We start from the raw sequence: 23,086 nt of genomic DNA on the forward strand, positions 1-23,086 counted from the left end.
TTTAAAAACCCAGCGCTGGCCATTATAAAAAATGGTAATTATATGAATGTAATCTGCAATGGGAACACAGTGACTCAACAGTGAGCTTGGCCTTCTCTATTTCATATATAGGTCATAAATCGACTAATCGTGGCCTTTTTAAGAAAAAAATATTTCAACTTTAACCAGTTAATTCGAAAGAGGGGGAAGAAATCTCGCTATTTCATTGACATGATAGACAAAGAGAAATATAGTTACCTCTCCCATAAGCGAAACAAATCATCGAAATAATAAAAAACACGAGATCACAGCAGTCTTCATTGTTGAAATGTTTTCGTTTGATAAAATGCTTCTTCCTTGCTTACGTTGTCTCCTTGAATACGGTTTGTCTGTCTAATGATACTCTCTTCCTTGACTCATACGATAAATTATGAACGTATTTTCTCCAATGGGATAATGCATTTTTCCTGCGTTACACGTGCTATTTCACTAATATCGCCCAATCACGTGTCGTTCTATCTATTTAGCCCGATCATGCATGGAAATGGCATTTTTTTAGTCTTAATTTAGGGGGGTTAAATAACGCTGAGCCACGTCCAGATTCCACCGCGGTCAAACGACAGAAATATGCAAAAAATAAGAAAAGTACTGCAAAGATAAGGTTTTAATTTTCACAGTTCAAAGTTCGATACATAACCGGTATCCTAAGGGTTTACTAAGTTTTTTGGAGCTTTACTAAAAAAAGTTCTACGTGTTTGAAAATAGCGATATGCGGACTTGTCGGCGCCATTTGTCAAAGCACCTTTGGTTCGGATGCGAAACATTTAAAAAGTGAAAACACTGGTTTACCTGAGGGAATGGGATTATGCTTTCACTCGGCAACTATTTTTATCTATCCTTACTCGTAATCACTTCAATTTGAACAAAAAACGGCGAAATGGAAAGAAAACCAGCCTGAGACGTTTGACCGCGGTGAACGTCCAGATTGGACTCTTTTAGGGGCAACCTCGTCCCCAGGGTCTTCTTGGCGAGGAGTTTTCAAGGAGACCCTGGGGGCGAGGCTGCTTTTAGGGGTTTATTCAAATTTCCCGACGAGCATAGCTGTCGTTTTGATATTGGAATCTTTCCCGGAAAAACTGCACAAGAACAAGAGCTTAGCTCTAATATTATATAAGCTAACATTCTTTGAAATTGAAGAAGTTAAACAAGTATAAACATGTTAAACATGTTGACTTGTCAATTTTAGTTTTATATACTAATAAAACCATGTGATTTACCTTTTACAAAAGCACAGCATATCACAAGACGTAGCCACAAAAGGCAAAATTTCAGGCAAACCGCCGAAGGAAAATCAGGATAATTTGAAAATGTTTTTTTTTTACCCGACGAAGTTAAACAAGTATAAACATGTTAAACGTGTTGACTTGTCAAACGTAGTTTTAAATACTAATAAAACCATGTGATTTACCTTTTATAAAATCACAGAATATCACAAGACGTTGCCACAAAAGGCAAAATTTCAGGCCAAACCGCCGAAAAAGAATTAAGATAATTTGCAAATGGATTTTTCCCGAGGGAATTACGATTGTGTTCTAAAATCGCACAAGGGCACCTGTCTTAATGGTGGTCGCAGCTTTGGCTGAGAAAAAAGGTACTGGTGGCAAGCATAGCGCTTCAGGACCTGTATAAATGGAGAAAAAAATATCTCTGGTTGGAGCTCAAGTAGACTGTTCACAGTCCCCTATTTTTCCGTGAAGTCGTAGAGATCGATCGTTCAGTCCGACGGGCCGCCATCTTGGTTCAGGAACGCGAGCGAAAACTGGGGAGAGTGCAAAAACCCCGTGGGTGGCTCTCCCCAGTTTTCGCTCGCGTTCGTAAGCCAAGATGGCGGCCCGTCGGACTGAACGATCGATCTCTACGACTTCACGGAAAAATAGGGGACTGTGAACAGTCTAGAGCTCAAGGGTTACCTTCCCCCCAACCCCCAAATCTATCTAACCCTTGAGGGGTTTATAAAAAGAATGGTTGCGAAATGTGAAATATGTTGCCATTAATAGGGCCGTAGAAGGCCCATTAGACAATAAGATAGAATGAAAGTATGTCTCTGGTTGGAGCTCGGGGGGTAACCTTCCCCCCCAAAGCTATCTAACACTTGAGGGGTGTATAAAAACAGTGGCTGGGAAATGTGAAATATTTTACCATTGAAAGGGGCGTGGAAGGCTCATTAGATAAAAAGATAGGACAAAAACTGATTCTGGTTGGTGCTCGAGGGTTACCTTCCCCCCAAAGCTATCTAACACTTCAGGGGTATATAAAAGCACTGGTTACGAAATGTGAAATATTTTGCCATTAAAGGGATGTGGAAGATCCATTAGATTATAAGATATGTTTCTGTCCGATTGAAACACTTTCCACACTGGTTACATCCAAAAGGCTTCTCCCCTGTGTGTGTGTGTTCTTTTATGATAATAAGATAGAACGAAAAATGTTTCTGGTTGGTGCTCGAGGGTTCCTTCCCCCCAAAGCTATCTAACACTGGTTGCGAAATGTGAAATATTTTGCCATTAAAAGGAAAGGGGCGTGGCAGGCATTAGATAATATTTTAGAACGAAATGTGATTGGGTGATTTCAAAATGGTACGTGTAACGGATAAAAAATGTATTATCTAATTTGGACGACATGCTCATAATTTAAGGGTTAAGAAAATTGAAAGGAGCAATCATTGAACAGACGAACGTCTAACACCTGCTGAAAGGACGCAACGTGAAGCTCGAAGGAAGAAGCATTTCTCCAAACGAAGAGATTTTCAACAATGAAGATTGCTGTGATTTTGTGCTTTGTTATTTGGACGGTTTGCCCCGTTTTTGGTGGAAGTAAGTAGATTTCTCTTTTGCTATCCTGTACTAAAATTGGAGTCTTTGTAAAGCGAGATTTCCGCCTCCCTTTTTACGAATTAACATGATTAATTTAAAGAAAAAGGTCGGCCACCATTATTTGATTCGTGACCAAGTTTTAAAAGCAAAAAGAGAGAGCAAGATGACGGTGTTTCCAATGCAGATTCCGTTAATATGGTAAACAAATATTCATATCTTGATGATGTTTGTATACTAGGAACGTTAAAGACCGTTTAGAATTTGTCTTAAACTTTCGATGATCTCTTCAAGATGACCTTTTAAAGCAACGCCCGCTTGTCTGAAAAAGGAAGGAACACAATTCTAGAAAGAAAGAATAGCTAAGAATAACAAGATACACAAACTACACATTGGAAACCATGTTGTAATATATAACGATGACAAAGGTATACCGATACATGATCAATGAGTTAGCGGGACGAGGAAATAAGATTGCAAAGGAATTATATGAAAGAAGTGCACATGATATTTTTTATTGTCATTTGTGAACGATCTAAGGCCTCATTTAGAGAGTCCATACAAAAGCCCACAGTAAATTACATTTACCACTGCAAACTTCGTAGAGGTTATTAATTTGAGGTCTGATAAAAGTCTACAAACTTAGCACTTTTACGGTAAACGAGTTTCCTACCTTGTTTTGACTGCCAAGTGGTTTAAAAGGCTTATTTTTAGTAATATTAGGAAAGATCAACTTTGGTTTAACTCTTGCAGCAAGGGAGGCGCGGTGCCCTAATAGTTAACGTGCTAGATTCCGGATCGAACAGTCCGGGTTCGAGCCCTGGCCGGGGTCATTGTGTTGGGATCTTGGGCAAGACGCTTTACTTTTATTCATAGTGTCTCTGTCTACCCAGGTGTTTAAATGGGTATCGGCGAATTTACTGCTGGGGGGTAACCCTGCGATGGACTAGCATTCCATCCAGGGGGGAGTAGAAATACTCCTAGTCGCTTCATGCCACAGAATTCGGGATAAGCTCCGACCTCTATGGGTCACTAGGCTCGCACGCAGACTTTGTCTTTACCTCTTGCAGTCAACTACAACGATCATTATAAAGTTGAATGACCTCCCTAATCTCGTACCCAGACCTGCCACGGACCACGTTCAACGTTAGAAAGTTGTGAGATCTGGGTACGAGATTACGACCTCCTTTTCTATCCGTTGAACATTCTCGTCCCCAGAGCCGCTCGTCCCTCTTAGCCGTCTAAGCCTGGGGCACAAGGAACAAGTGGCTCTGGAAACACATGATTTGATTGGCAAGAACTTTAACAAATGAAATTTGAAATTGGCAAATCAAATCAACGTTTTAAAAATCCCTTTGTTGTAAGGGATTTTACTACGGTTGATTTGATTGGCTAGATTTAAAATGTCTTTGTTGAAAATCTAGCCAATCAAATGATGTGTCCCCAGAGCCACTTGTTCCTCGTGCCCAGGCTCAGCCAGCTAAGAGGGACGAGAATGTCTGTTAAAATACTTCAAAAATTAACTTCCTCAGATTGTAACTCTGACGAGGCAAGGGAGACGAACTGTAGCAGCCATGGAGTGTGTCATAAGACTGGTGACCAGCCAAAATGCTTTTGTGAGCACCGTTGGTATGGCAACAGATGTGAAAGTTACATGAGCGAACACCAATTGATGGTGCTACAAGGAGGTGGTGTCAACGGCAAATAAGTGAAAAGAAGTACTTTCAACAAAAATTGTAATTTTTCAGCTACAATGATGTTGTGTACCAAACTATGTAAGAGTGAAATATTAAAACATTTGACTGCTGTCATCACTGCTTCTGTCATGTTCATGTTTAGAGCCTCTCTCCTCCACAGAGGCTCCTTCAGTGGGGGAAGACGAAAAACACGAAAAAAGAAAAATAACGGGAGCGCGGGGGTTCGTTTCGATTCTCTTCAGGCTCCGCGCGCTTACTTTTCACCTCTCCCCATTCCCCAGCCCGTACGAAACACGAAAGAGGTCTCTGCGGAGAAGAGAGGTTTAGAGCATGAAGACCGTAAATTAAAACATGTATAACTGAGTGAATTTTTTTCTTCTGAATTCATAGTGCTTCTTTTTCTGCGTCCGGTTGCAATCGGTTTAGAACATTTTCAATTTGAACCGCGTTTGCGCGCGTGAGGCCATGCGCGGTTAAAAAAAAAAACAACAACAAATTTTTCCAGGTGAAAATCTTGCTATTTTCTTCGCCAAACAAAGGCTTTTGCTGTGGCCAGAAGCTAGCTGTTTCCGACCAAAATGCTTTTTTGGAACTAAAACCGGCTTTTACGGTGTGCGCGCCCGTAACAATGATAGTATAACGCGCATGAGTGCCATAACCATAAAGGGAAAAAATTCTTTTTACTTTTTTTTCAAAAAACCCCTCTACTTTCAAGCCTAAAGTTAACACAGTCGCTGAAAAGATAACTTTCAAAGCGTAGAGTACGGCGATGCATTTGTAATTTCAGTCGGGATTTTACCTGAAGGCCGTTTTTCAACTCTTATTCTGGATTTAACGGAAATATCTCGTTCGCGTTTCAAGGAATCCAAAGCCGCTTCACGTATCCCACATATCTGTGTTTTGCGGTGCTTTGTAATTTTTGGGCGATTTTGGGGGATTTTTGGGAGGAGATAGCTTTTCTCAAAGGATTAGTAAAATTAAGAGAAACACGCAAGAAATTTGAGAGATTTAATGTGATTTTAAAATTAGAATTTGAAGTTAAAAATTGGTAAACGGACACCAGACAGTCCCCTGACAACCTGGAGTACATACATACTTTATTCGTCCCAAAAGGGCTTTTCAGAATAAAGAGATAAATAAGTAACTTAAAAACTAATCAATTATTAATATGTAATTAAAATGAATAAAACAAAATAACAAAGGTAAAACAATTAGGTCTCTAAAAAATTTGAAATTAAGCTCCTCTTCAAAAAACGTTTGAAGTCCTTTAGTGTCGGTTTCAACTTAAGAGTAGAGTCCAATGAGTTCCAGAGTTTAACTGACCTGAAATAGAAAGTTCTTTGTTCTGTGGTGGTTTTATACAGAGGGATATTTTAAAGCATTTGGGAATTCCACGTTGTACGCTTGGTGATGGTAACTCTTTGGATATATTTAGAATATGAAGAGTTTGGTGCGCACTAAGTCATGCATTTTTAAATGCATGACCTTTAAAAAGGCCATTATTGCGTGGCGATAATACAACTGCTGTTTTACAGGAAGCCACTTTAAATCCTTGACAATAGGTGAAATGTGGTCATATTTCCTTAAATTGCTGATGATACGGACCGCGAAATTTTGTACGGCTTGGATCCTGCTCAGGTTGTGCTCTGATGTGTTGCTCCAAACATTACAAGAATAATATACCGTAATGATTCGATTTAGCGCCCGGGGCGCTTATTTACTTTTGGCACCTCGAGGGAGGGCGCTTATTCGGGGGAGAGCGCTTATTTAATTTTTTGCGAAACAACCAAATGTATCTAACAATAACAGAAACTGTAACAGTTAGAAATTGTTAAAAGTTCAGTTACTTTTAAAAATAATTGTTCATTTTAGCAGTAAGTATATACATGAACTGTACGGTGAACGGTCAGGAGATTATCTAGTTGACGTCAATGACTTCAGTCAGTAGGGCCAGTTATCCACAATAGGGGCACTTATTAGAATAGGGGTGCTTATAAGAATGGGAGCGCTAATTAGAATGGGGGCGCTTATTGGAATAGGGGCGCTTATTTACAAAAACACATTCGAAGGGGGGCGCTTATTCGGAAGGGGGCGCTTATTGGAAGGAGGGCGCTAAATCGAATCATTACGGTACCTTATTATAGGAAATTAACGCTCCATGAAAATAACGCGAATTTTTAAAAAATTTGCGTTAATTTAAGTCGCGTTAATTGTAGTTAACGTTAATTTTCGCGCCGTTAATTAAGTGGAGCGTTAATTTCCATGACCTTAATTTCCATTATTTTGGCCGCAACTGTCGCGATACTGCTCAGGCGTTCTTGACTCCTAGGAAAAGGCATAATTTCATCAGGAAGGAAATCTGCCGGTATCACTGAACCTGTGAAGAACGCTTGAGGCGCTCAGATTCCTTTGCTTAACCCCTACGTTTGGGGAAAATACCACGAACATTGTTTTTTCATTATGTACGTCGCGTTAATTACCTTCATTTTGAAATGTTACCCCCTCTTTCGCGTTAATTTTTTTTATTGGGAAGAAATTTTTCCTTCCTTTCGCGTTAATTTAAGTCGCGTTGTTCAAATACCTTAATTGACACAAGCGTTAATTTCCTAAAATAAGGTAGCTTGCTTAAGACTAGGGCATTAATTATAATAGTTAAGGTGGTTGTGTCAAAAGCATGTTTAAGGTGGCTCTCAATAGTTTAGTCAGAACTAAATATGCCTGTCTTTGGTATTCTATCACAGCTATATCAATAAAGTTAAGAAAAACCTTTTTACACAAATGTAACCAAGATTTACAAATGAACAATTTGAGGTTATGGTGACGTCAAAATCTGTTTCCATGGCAACGCCATATGAGATTTAAGATACACTATTTTGGACCTTTCGAGGCTGATAACTCAAAAACTACTCAGTGAAAGTTTTTCGTTTTCACATATTTTTATCCAACTGATCAAATAAACATTATTGCCAAATTTTAAAGAAATCTGTCAAAGGGATTCGGAGCTACGCTATTTTTGCATAAATTTAAGGTCGCTCTGAAAATTTCTGACAGAATTTTTTAAAAAGTTCTCAGATCGTTTATTTTGTCCTTAAAACAAAAATATTTGAAAAACAAAAACTTTTACCGTCTAGTTTTAGAGTAATTACCCTTAAACGGTCAAAAATATGGTATCTTTGACCACTTTTGTAGTTGCCATGGCAACGAATTTTGACGTCACAGTTACTCCAATTTGTTTATTAGTAAAACCTTTACAAGGATGTTCTGAAAGTTATACTTCAACATTACAGGTGTAGCAGCAATAGAATGCCAAAGACGGGAATATCTAAACTATTACGAGCCACCTTAACTCGGTTAATCTGGCCCAGCCCCGCCATGCAGCTGGACACTGTGCACTTGCAAGTGCTCTTGCGAGGGGGTCAACTGTGTGGTGGTGTTTCAAATTTTTCTCTTTCTTCGATCCCTGTTTTGAACCTCTTAAAATTTCATTAAAATTCAGGTAACCCCTTCCCCTGAATAATTGTTATTCACCTTGTTTACTGGCTTGTAATTTTCGAAAGGTACGCCCGAAGGTGCGTTATAGTTTAACGTTTGACCACTCAAAGTTAATCCAAGCTCTCTCGCCTCTTGATCACGGCAAGAGACAGGGGAGGAAGTGGAGAGAGAGCCTGGGATCGAGGTTGTCGACCGCTTTGATTGCAGGCGCGCGAAAATTAATTCAAAACCAAGCAACAACCAATCAGGCTACGTCAAACTTTGTCATCAGTTTGGAATTTCAGTCGTCTCTTATTTTTAGCAGAGGAAGTATTAATACCCTGGCTATGAAACACTAAAATGAGATTAAATTGAAAAAGCTACAATAATAATTACAGAGAAATAGGTGAAAAAGAAACATCAACCGAGTTAGAACAAACACGTTTTTTAATTTCCTTCCGAAATATAGAAAAAGAAAAACAACAACCGAAACCCAAAACATGTTTCGCTTCACGTATGTCAAGCAAAGGAAATGAATGTCAAAGAGAGACAGGCTGAATTTAGTTACAATTGAATATCACTTTCCCTTTTCGACTGAAATCATTTTTTGGGGGCGTGTAAACTTGAGTCTGTGATACAAACGAAAGCGATTGGAACACGGTGGAAGCTGGTAGAAAAAATGTGAGTTCTTAAAATAATACAGACAGTCGACTCCATGCAACAAAAGGTTGTTTCTCTTAATTGTCAGAAAACTTTGTTTGTAGATTATTAAATGATCGATGTGTTTCATGCGCGTGCTATCTTTGCCGCAAAATCATTTGTTCGTAGAAAACTGTTGACTTATACATGACAACTATAAGATAATTAAGCCAAAACGTTCAAGAACTAATGAGTAAGTAACATATATTTCTGTCATTATGTTGGTCAGACTGGACTACCAATAATCCCAATTAATAGCTGCATGTAAGTTTAAGATGCACAACACTTTATATATTTCTTTGCGGAATTTTCTTCAGTTAGGTATTTAAAATGGCTCAAGCTGGCGGACTTGCGTTAAGATTAACAACAAAGATTTAGGCCCAAATTAGTCTACCGGCAATGCAGTGTGTTCCGCATGGAGTTAATTATTTTGCTTTGTGTATAACTTCATGAGAGACAATATCCAATTGCCAATGCAAGTTTATTTTTGTGCGTTATAAACAGAAAGGTTGACGTAAAAGTTTCAATTACTGGAAACGCGCGCAAATTTAACAATACGTGCGTACAAACCTACGCAGACCTTGAGATTGCAATGTCAAATTTCTTTCAAGACATTTATTAATTGTTTGTTTTTCATTTTGTCTCTATACAATGTGGATTTCCAATCTTATGCTCGCCTGCGATGGTATTTTTTGGTGAATTTATAATTTTTCACGTTTAAAATCAGTCGTTGTTAAAGCTTATAAAACCGTATAAAAACTCGAATAGGCTTTAGTGACGTATTAATTCATATTTTCAATAATTATTTCCCATTCGAAGATGTTATCTTTTTGCGTGTTTTTTCAATAAAAGCAATTGTATCAAGGGCCTCTGAAGTCCAAATTTACATGTGTCATGCTTTTGTTTTCAGGCAATTAAAACCTTAAGGACCTCAAATTCGCATAAATGCAGCTAATGACAAAGGGACAATTCAGCGTAAGGCTCGAGTGTAAGGTATTTCCAGTGAATATTTGTCATTTTTGCTGAGAATGCTAACTATTTTAGCGTGAAATCGTGTAGAACAGTTTTTAGTGCTTACAAAAGTACATTAACATCGACAGTTCTGCCGGGGCGTTTTATCGTGGTGCAATCAATCTTTTTCCCGGATCTCAATGTCGAGAACAGAAAATTTACATGCGCACCGTAACCAATATTTTGTGACACTTTAGCTCGTGTCTGCCTCTCTACGACAATGGACGTTTTCGTTGCCAGATTTGCGGAATTATATTAGCCCCACCGGACCAAAATAAACGCAAGAGTCATTACGGCAGATAGCTCGATAATATGCTATTGAGCGGATGTTTTATGTAGACACGAGCGTGTTCACTCGGCACGTAAAACTCTCGTTCGCGCAAAGGTTTCGGCAAAGCCCAACAGCGTCGATTTAACTAAGCACAGCAAGATTTTTCGTCGTCGATTTATCTCGGATAAAAGGTGACCTTAAATTCTTTCCACAGCATGTGTGTTTTCTGGGTTGCTCATTATGTAATTAAATTAATTGTCTTGTTGGTACTGATTTGCTTGAAGAATACTCTATGCCCTTTCAACGTTAGTTTCATTTGTGTTGCAGGGCGCAAAATTGACAGAAGCTTCAATAACTTTTGTAGGCAGGCATTGGTCACGGTTCAGAAAGAACGATTCGTGAAAGAAGCTAACACTTCGGTTCTGCAGGCCGTTGTGGCTATCTATCTTGCCCTCGTTTTCTCAGCGTAAAGTGTAGAATCGAGCGCACCTCTGCAAAGCGAAGTTCGCCGGCTATGGGATCAATGAACCATGAATTGCAGTTTCTACGGCCCGGGAGCAGTCATTTTCCGGAGGAGTCGGAAAATTCAGAAGACCAAGCACTTCGGAAAGAAAGGCAAATATCGCGAAAAATTCTGGTATTTGCTTCTACCGTGGCGGTTATGGGGATTGTTTGTTTGATAATTGGCATAGCCTTGCTCCGAATTAACAGATCCGATGAAACGTACTCGTCTTTGAGCCCGGATAACAACAGCGACCAGGATTGCGATGAACGTTCGATCGTAACATCGAAGACCAGGAATTTCACTGAGAGTTGCAGTTATTCAACAGAATTCAAGAAATCAGGTACGTGAGATTTGCATTCTCTTTTTAATTTCAAACCTTAAAACTTGTTAGAACGTAGATGTGAAACAGTTATAGCCCACCCACGAAGTAGATTGACTGGGGTTCTTCAAGCGTAAACGACTCTTTTATGAGCAATTGATTAAGTATTTTACAATTCAAATAAAAGGATCCTTTTCTAACATAACTTTAACAGAGCCGTAAAGTAGTTCTCGCTTAATTACGTGGTCAGAGGTCAAACTAAAAAGATTTAGGGTAGTTATTCAGAAATTAACTCAGCACGGTCTTGCACTAAGAAAACGTTAAGATCTCTGAGTTTTTTTGATATGAAAGAAAGGGGTCCAACAATAATTACATGAAGTACAAAGTACCTTTATAACATTGCTCTTAATCGCGAGTACACAGTGTTCATCATGAAATATATTTGTGAAAGTAAGTTAAATTGCCCAAAATCTATCGTTTGCTAAGGAATTGAATAATTTTTTTATATGATTTTGTTTTGGAGAGGAAGTGTACGGTTTCCTTTAGCCTTCCGGCCTTCGGCGAAACGGCCATAAATCATGTAGATTTTTCATATACCCTCGAGCTAATAGTTGCTTGAATGTCAAAACGTCACGTAAAATTAAGGGTTAAAGTCAACAAAGCGATGATTAGTTTGTCACATTATCATAAACAAGAGTTCTTTACTTATTAAATTTGATCTTGACTGCCCTTCGAGGAACTTTCAAGAACGCAATGTTTTAATTTCTTAGTTTTTGTCACATTATCATAAACAAGAGTTCCTTACTTATTAAATTTGAACTTGACTGCCCTTCGAGGAACTTTCAAGAACGCTATATTTTAATTTCTGTTTTCAACTATCAATGGAATTTTGAAAATTCACGTCGACTTAAAATGATAAGAAGAGAAAAAGTACCGCCTAAAAATATTAAACTCGCATGGAAGAATTCGAGAATTAGAACAATTTCTTATAATCTTGCACGAACCAGGCCGATAAAACCAGTGGAATTTCTAATATATTAAATTCAGAGCCTTCTCCGGCAAACGAAACTCTCTAATTCTCATTTAATAAACTAATGATGATAAAAATTAATTAATTCTTCAGTTGTAAATCTTTTTTATCTTAAGATCTTAAAAAGAAAATCATTAAAATGCCAGAAATTGCCCTAAACCGAAGTTGGTATTGAAGTTCTTATAAATACAAGCAATGAATCGAAAAGAAAATGGTGATTATTAGAACACTACCCATAATAAACAGTGTATGTTATCTGAGTAACAAATGAACGAATTTGTGATTTGATAATCTCACAGCCAGCCAACCATTTTCTTGGGCAATAAATTTCACGCCGCAAAAGTTGCTTTTTTCATACGTGCATATAAAAGTTCCTTTAGAATCGTGAAGGATGCCTAGAGTTAACCGTGAGAAAAGATTGAAACATTCAAGAGGCATTGACATCTATATCTTCCCACGAAACCGCGATACATATGTAATCAGGAAGCAAAAAAAATTGACGCCATCTTTCTGACGATATTATAAACGACGTCTACTTTCGAGGATTCGTTTAATATCTTTTCTCCTTATAAGGTACGAGTCAGCTCCTTGCAATTTTCGGAATTCGCTATTCTCGAGTTTTCGTGACTTAATTAAAACAGACAACTACGATTTTATCAATCGAAAAAAATCCGCCCAACTAATGATATTGATGTTTCTACTCACTGAATAGTGTTTTAAACAAAATAGCTTTTAGTTGAAACAAATTTTGCGTACTATTAAAGGTACAGTGTCACAAGAAATCTTTTAAGTATTGTGCAAAATATTCTAGAATTACTAGGATGTACTCAAGTAACGTTTTGAACAACAAAAGAAAGGTTTAAAATCATTCTCCAAGATGTAATTAAACCACAATCAATGGTTTTATTAAGAAATTTTCTTCCAAGTAAACTGTCAAATTTGAAAACGTTCGCCCGACGTTTTCAAGTTTTAGGCCACTTCTTTCCTACCAGTCTGTACTCAAACTACGTTTTAAAAATTTTCAGAACTTGTAAAGTACGTTTTAGCAAGGCCAGGCCACTACGAATGGATTTACAATTCATACCAACAATTTTATTAGATTTTCAAATAGCACTAAATCTTGGTGATACTGCCTCTTAAAATTTCTTCTGCATCAGTGATCAACTTGAATCAAAGCAGTGAAAAAAAGCAAAAGAAATATCAGCTTACTCTAGCTAACCCAAATATATAAACATTTTTATAAGAATACATTTTATGCCCGAAGTGAATAGTGACTGAATTCATCGATCATTTAACATTTTTGGTGTAATTTTCCATAAAATTTGACGTGAAACCTCTAGTCACGTCACTTCCGGAAATTCGGAAATTGGGGGAAATTCGCATTCTATTTTTAAACTTCCTTGTATAATATTGCTTTTTGTTGTATTTACATTCGCGTATTTTATATCCTTATTCTTAATTTAGTTTTAACGATGTTGTAGAGGAGCCAAATTTTTCTTTAGGTTCATGTAATTACCCTTGAGAACTAAAGTGGGATGATGGACTGATTTTGTTTTTAAAAATACTACATTATTAGAAATTATGAAGATACGAATATTTATTAAAGTTCTTTCCTGTTGAAGAGAGCGGGTAAAAATTTAAGTGAAAAGATCTTTTAAAAGTCATATAAAAATTGGAGAAGGCGAAGTATTGCCTCAGAATTTAAAAGGTGATTGTATGAAAAAGCGGGGACATTTTATGACAAAAATAATTCGAAATAATGTTGGCACGCGAACAGAATCAGTTCATATAGCTTTAAAGAGAGCCGCAGTGACGACTGTGCGTAATTTACCGAATACTTTGCTTATTTAGCGTAAAATAAATTTCTTTTCTAATCCTTTTCAACTACAATTAGTAGAGAGCTATCTTTCAGTTTGGCTAGGAACAAATGGTCACATGTGATACGTTCTTAGACGCCCAGGTGCCGAGACCACTCGTTTAATTTAAGCGAAACTGGAGCCCTTTATGATCATGTATTGTAAAAACAAAATGATTTGACGAGATTCCGTCGAGTCTGAAGATGTCGAGACTTTAGACAATTTTGGCGAGACTATTCAACATGATGGGAACAAGACGATATGAATAAGTACATTTTTGAGCCGTATATTTCCTGTTGTTCAAAATGTTAAATGTTCCTAGTCCATCACAAAAAATGGAAATAAAATCACTTCAAGCTTCTTCACAACAAACGCAAAACTGTCGCTTTCAAACGCAGTTACGCACTTTCCCGCCAAAAATGAACTCTTAGACTGAAGTATTCTTGGGAATATAGCTTTTAGCAGTTTTTATGCACGAGGAGGTCTTAAATTGAAGTGCCATCCAAAAATTGAAATAAGGTGAATATGTTTTTTTTTTTTTTTTTTCAAATTTAATTTATTCTGATTTGCTCTTCTACTACGACAAGATATCCTTCTACTTACTAGTGAGCTTTGAGAGAATTAAAAAAAGCTCAAGTAAAATACGAAAAGGCTGAAATATTTTAAATATCATACAAAAGCAAAGTACGGCGAAACCGAGCGAAACCACTCACTTTATGCGCTCTCGGATCAGGGCCGATATCATGCCCTACCGTGCCGACATCCACTTATCTTATTGCCCGACTCTCGACTCTAGGGCGTGAATACTGATTTCACTATCAACAAACACGATAGACGAAGCGATAAGGGTATCACGTACACTGAAAATCCGACTTATTACCCTCTAAATATCTTAACTGCGGTACAATGAAGTATCGCAGTTTAAACCTTATCACTTCTCGTAGCGGTCAAGTTCAAAATCGACAAAAATCTGAAACTCCATTTTGCAGTGGACTGGCATGAAAGTATTGCTTACTGGCAATCTTTCAAATGGTCACACACAAGGCGAGTTTTATACACAGACTTTAAGTTTATTACTGAACTGAGTTTTGACTTTGCTGGTTTTTCTGGTTTAATTCTTCAGTAGGGTTATTAATAAAAAGTTATGTAAAGCCTTCGTAGCTAATGAGACGATAATTTGAGTTTAATTGCGTTGATCTTTACTTATGGGCTCGTGTAGACCGTGTAGGCTGAGCTCTTTACTGAGAGACATTCACGCTTTTCATGAAACTCAGCTAAAACAAAACTTTCGTCTTTCAATATTTCCAAGATGCCTACAATGTCATTCGTGATAGCATGTGCTCTTGATTGTTACCGTTTAGTCATTATCAAAGAGACAGATCGCTTCTCTTCTAATTAACGATTTTATTAGGGATGTCAAGTGTTTCTAGAAGCTTCAATGCACTTGAAAAGAAATGTTGCAATCTCAACGTCGCCTTAACTTTGCAATCGATATAGGCTCTCCGATAAAGCTGACTTTGAAATGCTGAATCATTGTCAATTCATTTGCGGTTTTCAAAGGATATATAGTACCAATATAATTTTAGAACTTTATTTAGAACATATTAATAGCTTCCGGAATGATTGTTTTGCATAATCAATAAATGGAAGTTTTCCATAAATAGCGCTTTCTAAGAGCTATGTTTTAAAGTATCTAAAGAGCTTTACAACTTTACAATATGACACCCAACATAAAAATCCTCAACGGTTTTTCATCCTAAGAAATTAACACGGTTAAATGAATGGAATGAAAATTCCCAAAACAGTTGGGTTTTTTAATTTTTTAAATGTGAAGTCATCAAGCGTACCGCGGTTCCGGGTGTCGGCAAGAGTCCAAAAAAAATGGAAAAACTAATTCTCATTACCGAGTTCGATACATTTCTTTTGAAGTTTGTTGTGAGAATTTAGCAGCCTGCGTCGCAGAGCCTAAACCGCCCTCGGTAAAGACGACTTGAAGTTTGATAATTGTGACGGTGACTAATAACTTAAAGGATCTTAGATAGAGATACTTTAAGAGAGCATACTAAGTTGTGGTGGATTACAGCATATTAGACTGTTTCTATGGGTTTCTTTTTTTAGGTCTGCTGGACTTTGTAAACAAACTGAAGGTCGTTTTCTACCAGTTACATCCGTATGAAGTGCCATACAAACCTCGAGTCTCAGCGGATGAAGTCAGAAAGAACTTTAAAGCTTTTGATCCTACACCAAGCAGCATCAAGAATATCACTGACACTTCACGATCGTTATTACAAGAGCTTAACACACTGCACATTAATACTGAACTACTGAAGACAAGAGAAGCAAAGGCACTAGCTGAGTTGAAGCACTTTTTGGAGCATAGTTTTGGCAATGTGTATGACTTTGACTATTATTCAGGTAGTTATCATGACTAGCTTACTGTTACTAAAGATGAGTAAGTTTTAGAAACTACGCGATTACTTCTGCTACGTCTGCTTAATCTGCAATTACAGCTATTGCTGCTGCTGCTGCTGCTGCTGCTAATACTACTACTACTGACACTGTGTTACTACAGCTGTTACTACTGCTGCTACCACTAGCGCTACAGCTACTGATACTGCTGTTTCAACATTTTTGCTACGGCCGCCGATACGTCTGCTGCTGTTGTTGCTACTACTTCTATTCACCACCACCACTACCACTTCCACTACCACTACCACTACCACTACCACTACCACCCTACCACTGCACCACTACCACCCTACCACTGCCACAGCCACTGCCTCTGCCACGTACTGCCACTACCACTGCCCTGGCCACGTAATGCCACTACCACTACCACCCTACCACTGCCACTGCCACTGCCACTGCCACTGCCACTGCCACTGCCACTGCCACTGCCACTGCCACTGCCACTGCCACTGCCATCACCACCACCACCACCACCACTACCACTACTACCACCACCACCACCACCACTATCACTACCACTACTACAACCACTACCACAACCACTATCACTACCACTACTACAACCACTACCACGACCACGTATTGCGAATGCTACTGCTACTGCTACTGCTATTACCAATGCGACTGCTACATGTGCCTCGGCTACTGGAACAACTGGAAAAGATCGGACAGCTTTGAATGTTGCAACACTGTTTTGAAGTTAAGCGAAAACAATTGCCTTGAAATTTTCTCATGATCATCTCTGATGTCTTTTTAGGTCAATGGATGCTAGGGCCCAACAGATTCTGTTACACGGAGATCATCGCAAGACTACCATATCATTTTCGCGCATTTCTAAAAAGACTGTCTCCAGAGACGGTCGAGGATATGGAGGCCATCATTGAAGCTTTGAAAAGCTTTGGAAGAGGAATAAAGCAATATCAAGAAAATATCAAGCTTGGGGTCAAAGCCGGCATGGTTGGCTCTGTGGAAGAATGCCGAGTTGGTCTTGATTGCTTGAACCAAATATACCCGAAGATTGCAGAAAGTTTATACGAAGAAGACATTATGATGGAATCGCTTGCATATCCATTCCTAACTAGAGCTTTTATGATGAGATTTCAGAACGCGTCAGATTTGTGGTTTAAAAAACATAATAATGTAACCTTAGACCAGTCTATGGCGGATAGCTTGATAAACTATGTGGGCATTCCTTTGGTCAATTTACTGCGATACCTGGCGGTGGATCACATGAAGCACTGTGTGCCCAGCAATGTTTCCAGCGGTCTTTTCAATCGCCCGTTGCAATATGTGTACTATAACGGAGTTCCTAATATGACTGAGCCCGCGAGTAGGAGACTGCCTAGCGGTGAAATGATCGATGGGAAGGCTGGGTACGAGAGAACTATGCGCTTTTTTACAACAACAAATCATACAGCTGGTAAGTGAAGCTCCCTGCATTTTCTAGTTGTTTAGCTTAGTCTTAGAGTAATTTATTTCAGAGATTTCCGTGTGGTTTAAAACTGTTGGAAAAATAGAGGTTTCTCAGAGTCTTAAATTTAGAAACAAGTCTTGAAAAAACGTCAGTTGCGCACCTGTTGTCAAGCGCGGGAAAACGTTGCGCAACCGCTAGAAAACGCGCGAAATTCATTCAATTGATAGCAAAAAGAGCGGGAAAAGTTGTTTAACTGGTGACAAGCGCGGCAAAATTCGCAGAAGTCAACTAACTTGCTTTTTATTGCGGTCGTCGAAACTGCTACGAGACCAGGATAACCAAGGAAGAAAACGAAAGCGAAGATATAATTATCTGAATTCGCAGAATCGACCACCCAGCTGCAACTAAAATTGGAAATAAAACAATTACGGAGCTGCTTGAGTTTGGTATATGTGTTGGGGAGTTCCCTTTGTTCTCCTCGCAACATGGGTCGCGACTTACGCCAAGAAAAGCAAACGGCCTGGTCAGGCAGGCTACTACATGTGCTGAATGACATTCAAAGTGAGCTTAGTTCTTGTTTTTGAATTTCCTTGCGATCTTAAATTACTTGCATAACAATTGTTTAATTTGTATGCTGAATAAGGGGAAACAAAAAAGCCACCTAATGGAGAACGCATCTTTAAAAAAGGTCTGGTCGTAGCTCGTAATCCGTTTTAAAAGGACTGTGTCACGGATTTAAGCTGAATTTAGGCATGGGAAAATCACCATCAAATTCAGTTTAATATAAAAATAACCCCTTAAAACAGTGAAGGGACATCTAAGTAACACAGTAAATACAAAAGAACGTACGGATGGCCAAAAGTGACAAAGATTGAAACGGATTGCGATATGAGTTTTTCAAATATTGTTGGGCAGAACAGTTTTCAAAGTTAATCTTGTTTGCTTTTAACTTTAAATTATAACGCCCGGGAGACAAATTCGGCTTTATTGAAGCTATGGTTTTTTCTTTAAAATCCATAGAAGTAATTCCTTTGCAAATTAGGATTCATAGCGTGTATTTGGCAATACTAAATAAAATAAACTACACTCAGCCGTGACACAGTCCCTTTAATCTGAACCATTGGCCTGGCCACCTTTTGTTTTGTTAGCTTGTCGGTTTGTACGGGCGGTATGGGACATTTGGCCCTAATGCAGATTTGACTCTTACCTTTAAATTTGATAGTAAACAAAATATGTATATTTTCCTGATATCTATTCATATTTCACGTATAAAGAATCTGTCCATCAACTTGGTTGGTCCTTGTTGAAGTCACTTTATCCCCAAGCTGTGGATATATCCAAGTTAATCACTGGAATCGACAACGAAACCAAAGCCGTGGAAGCATTCCGCAAGCATATTCATTCACCATCCATGTACTTTAACAAAGAACCCTTCCCTAAAAACGAATCCGACGAAAGAGCGTATAGGAAGTGTAACAGTGAAAAAGGTGAGATTTAGCATAGGTACTTCTTTGCAACGTGAAAAAAATTTTTCCGGAACGGGTTTAGCCACCTAGTAAATTCCCGAAAATTTAAGGTGGCTCTAAAACCGCTCCGGAGAATTTTTTAAACTTTGCAAAAATTTGTATCTTAACATGCTGACCATTATTCAATAATACACAATGGGGGTCACCGGGCTCCGTTATTGAGTTTGTTTGAGCGCTTAAACCATCTTGGGAAAATTAAGGGTGTCCTCTTTGACAGTTACCACTGTTGCTATGGTAACCAGTGACGTCATAAACATAATCACAGCTTGTCCAGCAATGATTGCACTTTTGTTTAATATCAAAGGATTGGTAGCAGCAACTGATAAAGATTTGTAGTCAGTACTGACCCATCAAAGTATAAGAGCTGGAAAGTGCTGGAAACCGTTGCCAGTCTCCTTAAGTCACTTTCATTGAAAACTTTCATTGAAAACTGTATCCTGGTATTGGATAAAAAGAAAATGTCTTGTCGTTACAAAGACACTCTTTAATAGTGCCCCTGGAAAAAGCCCAATAAACTAATGAGAACTTGAAGGAAAAACATGTAATCAGTGGCAGACGTCGCATGGGAAGAATTCGGTGTCCGTAATATGTCAAAGCTCGGTTAAAAAAAATATACAACAATCCATTGTCCTCTAGCTGTAACTATAAGCGTTTATATGACATTTCAGTTGATAACCATTAGGCACTATTTTTTTTTCTCTTGCTAATGTAAGTATTCTCCTCAATTCCAGCCGCACGAGAATCCTGTCCTGTTCGTTACGCCGCCATGCAACGTTGGTTTGAGTTTTCTCGCAGCACACTCAGCCAACTGGAGCCCAAGCTCCTCCGGATGTTTCACTGGCCCCTGGGACCCTTGAAGACCACCCCGGTTTGCCCGGTTGCCATAGCAGTAAACTTTATGCCGACAACTTCCGCTCAGACTTACACATCGAGCTATCGTAGCTGTAACCAACCGGCTCTGTACCGAATGCCTTTCTTCTTGGACCGAATGGGCCCGAAGTATTCCGAGTGGACAACGAGCGCTCACGAAGCCAGGCCAGGGCATCATTTACAGTCCCAGGGGCATGTGGAGAATTTTCTGTAAGTTAAACGTCAAATGTTGCAACAAATACAGACGTTTGAATGGCTGGGTGGCAAATGTTGCCACATAGCTGTAGAAATATCTGTAAACAAAGATTTTGCCCCTTATTCGTCACATACTTCATTATTTACATTGGTATTTTTTTTTGTAAAAGTAAAAACTGATTAGGGTTATTCAGGTTTTATCGTGCTTGTTTTGGACTTAATGTGATGTCACGTGACAATTGCTTTGTCTTGTTCGTCTAGGGACTGGTGCGGTCCAATAGTAAGTGCGTTGGTCAAGAGCAGATACATCGCATACTCTGAGGGGTGGGCACTGTATGCAGAGAATCCTCTCATTGCTCTAGAAACGGGTAAGACTTACTGACTACCACCTACCATCAGATAAATATAGACTTCAAAACATAACTTTACGTACCTTAACAGGGGTGGAATAATCCTTATATTCTTTTCATTTTGCTATGGAGATTAAAAAGTATGCACAAGGTCTACAGCTGAACTTCTCTCTAACCGACCGAAAACAATAAACTTAATGAATCCAAACAATGCCGTCCGAGTTACCCATCAAACAAGTGAGAAAAACGTGGAAGAAGATCTCATAAATCCAGCCGCAACTGCGGGAAAACGTCTTGCCACTGGCAAGCGACGGAAAAGGCGTAGCCGCTGCTGCCGGTTATAAGCGCAGGAAGACGTGTGAACCGTTATAAAACGCGGGAATACATGTAACCAAGAGCAAGGGCGCGAAAACGTAAAGCTAGAGGCAAGCGCAGAATTAAGCGCAGAACAACGTGTGGTTCTTGCCGCTTGCAAGCGCAAGATACTCCACGTGCGTTAAATCATCTGATTGGCCGAAGAGACAGCACCTCACCTCTACTTTGATTGGTCTAGCACATGTTGCTTGGGTTTGTTACGTTACAAGCGAAATCACTAGTATGACAAGCTAATAAATTGGAAATAAGTGGTGACACAGCTGTCATGCACTATATTACTTCCTTTGAAGCAAAAGGTACAAGCTGATGACGAATTCCAGACTCCATTACCGAACTAAGTAAGCAGTTCAAGTTTTCGCCTTAAAAGTTGCTAAGCAAATGACGTTCGGAATACTTTGGAGTACTCTAAGTGCTGGCGCCTTTTAATGGACTGGATAATAAAATTCAGAAACTTTAAGACTTCTTCAACGAACATTTGCCAAAACGGCACTTGCTTACCTGAATGATTTATATATTTCAAAAGTAATAATGGGCATGCATTATTCTTCTCTACCAAGCTTTGTTTTGTACTAGATCGAGTGAAAGGGAAATTGTGTCACTTGTTTACTTTGGGCGGCTTTTCTCTTTTTTTTTTTTTCAGATGTGTATGACTATAATCCACTGAGACTCTATGGAATGCTAAAATGGCAAATATGGCGCGCTCTGCGCCTGATTGTGGATACAGGTCTTCACTTTAAGGGCATGACACGTGACCAAGCCATTCAGCTCTTCAACGACTACGCCTGGGACGACACTGATGTGGCGCGAAAAGAAGTCACCCGCTACCAGAGCGGCCCTGGCCAGGCGGTCGCGTACATGATAGGTCAGCAGGCGTTTATAGACATACGGGAAAGCGCTGAGAGGAGACTGGGGTCCAAGTTTGACATACGGGACTTTCATTTCTACTTGTTGTCGCAAGGGCCTGGGCCCCTTAGTTACGTGGCCAAGCAGATTGACTATTACGTGGAGTGTACCTTGAATGGGACATCCGCTGGCTGTGAAAATTTCTTTGCTGCGGCGAATGATCGAAAACTTTTCTTTAGCAGACAGAAATACGATTCTGAATTCGAGTGGGACCAATTAGAAGAGTTTTACTTCGCGCCTGAAATACATGAATTTTAATAACAAAACTGACTTGTTTTATGTACAAAGAGCTTGAAATATAAGTGAACTAAGACGTAGAGTTTTCTGACGTTCAATAAAAAAATCTGAAGGAGTTTTATACTTACTTACTTCACGGAAAGAATCTGCATATGGAGTGCAAGCTTATCAAGTCTGTAACTGACGCTCCGATATCACGAATGCAAGCCACACCAATAATTTTATTGGACACCAGTTATTGGACACCGACTGTGTAAACCGTAGTGCCCGTGCTCGACTATGGCAAAAAATGTTGTGTACAACGAACACTTTTTTTTACAGATGATTACTCAATTTAATATTTCTAATATTGAACAGGAGTGTGTTAAATAGCAGACTGCATAGAAAAAATTTATTAACAAAATATTCCAAGAAATAGGCTATCGCTATAAACGGCAATGACGACGCTATAGTGAATGGCGACCTTAATTTCTATATATATAGTGTATGTTTGTATCAGGAGATATGCCTGTTGTATATTTTAGTTATTGTTTATAAGCGAAATTATATAACACAATGTACATTACCTTACGAGTTAATTACGGAAACAAGGTTGACAAAGCGGAATAGTATATAATTTATACGTAACACATCGATACAATCTTGCAGTTCCTGAGCTCGAAAATCTCAGAAAACACTTCTCTATTTAAAACCAGATTTGCTTAAGTACATTAAAATTAAAAAAACAAATGTATTATATAAGACAACATTTTGAGGATAATCATGATGTCGACCCGCAGCCTGATTGTACTGCTGAAGATTGGTACTGCAGTTAGTCCAGTCCTTGGACTCTCTCGTTTGCGCCCTCTCACTTAAGGGTAGAACCCAGCCCCTATGAAAGGCGGGAGTATGGAGAGTTCAGGGGCTGCAGTGCAATGGGTTCTTTGCAGCTAAGGCATCGTTTACACGGACGCGGTTATTAATTAACACGGTTTCATGACCTCGAAACCGCATCGAAAACGACACGGTTTCGAAGTGTTTACACGGAACATATCCTACC

General features: G+C 38.9%; 1 protein-coding gene across 3 annotated transcripts; it reads left to right on the plus strand.

Moving 5' to 3' along the window:
• Positions 1–2,732: 2,732 nt before the first annotated feature.
• Positions 2,733–22,273, plus strand: LOC144629957 (uncharacterized). Of its 3 annotated transcripts, none has more exons than XM_078488216.1 (8): positions 2,733–2,852; positions 10,326–10,843; positions 15,827–16,123; positions 16,935–17,597; positions 18,866–19,078; positions 19,849–20,197; positions 20,444–20,550; positions 21,548–22,273. In XM_078488216.1, the coding sequence occupies exons 2-8, from the start codon at positions 10,513–10,515 to the stop codon at positions 22,066–22,068; spliced, it is 2,481 nt and encodes an 826-aa protein (XP_078344342.1). In that variant the 5' UTR covers positions 2,733–2,852; positions 10,326–10,512; the 3' UTR covers positions 22,069–22,273. The 3 variants fall into 3 exon arrangements, with proteins under 3 accessions (XP_078344342.1, XP_078344341.1, XP_078344340.1); XM_078488215.1 differs by lacking the exon at positions 2,733–2,852 and adding an exon at positions 9,399–9,709; XM_078488214.1 differs by lacking the exon at positions 2,733–2,852 and adding an exon at positions 9,724–10,189.
• Positions 22,274–23,086: the final 813 nt, after the last annotated feature.

The sequence above is a fragment of the Oculina patagonica genome, chromosome 11, assembly GCF_052425735.1.
Source record: "Oculina patagonica isolate OP01 chromosome 11, crgOcupat, whole genome shotgun sequence".
Lineage (NCBI taxonomy): Eukaryota > Metazoa > Cnidaria > Anthozoa > Scleractinia > Oculinidae > Oculina > Oculina patagonica.

Coding starts and splice junctions, on each gene's coding strand:
- LOC144629957 (XM_078488216.1), top strand. CDS start 10,513: ATGGGATCAATGAACCATGAATTGCAGTTTCTACGGCCCGGGAGCAGT. Junction 10,844..15,826: donor AACAGAATTCAAGAAATCAG/GTACGTGAGATT, acceptor TTCTTTTTTTAG/GTCTGCTGGACTTTGTAAAC. Junction 20,198..20,443: donor GGGCATGTGGAGAATTTTCT/GTAAGTTAAACG, acceptor TTGTTCGTCTAG/GGACTGGTGCGGTCCAATAG.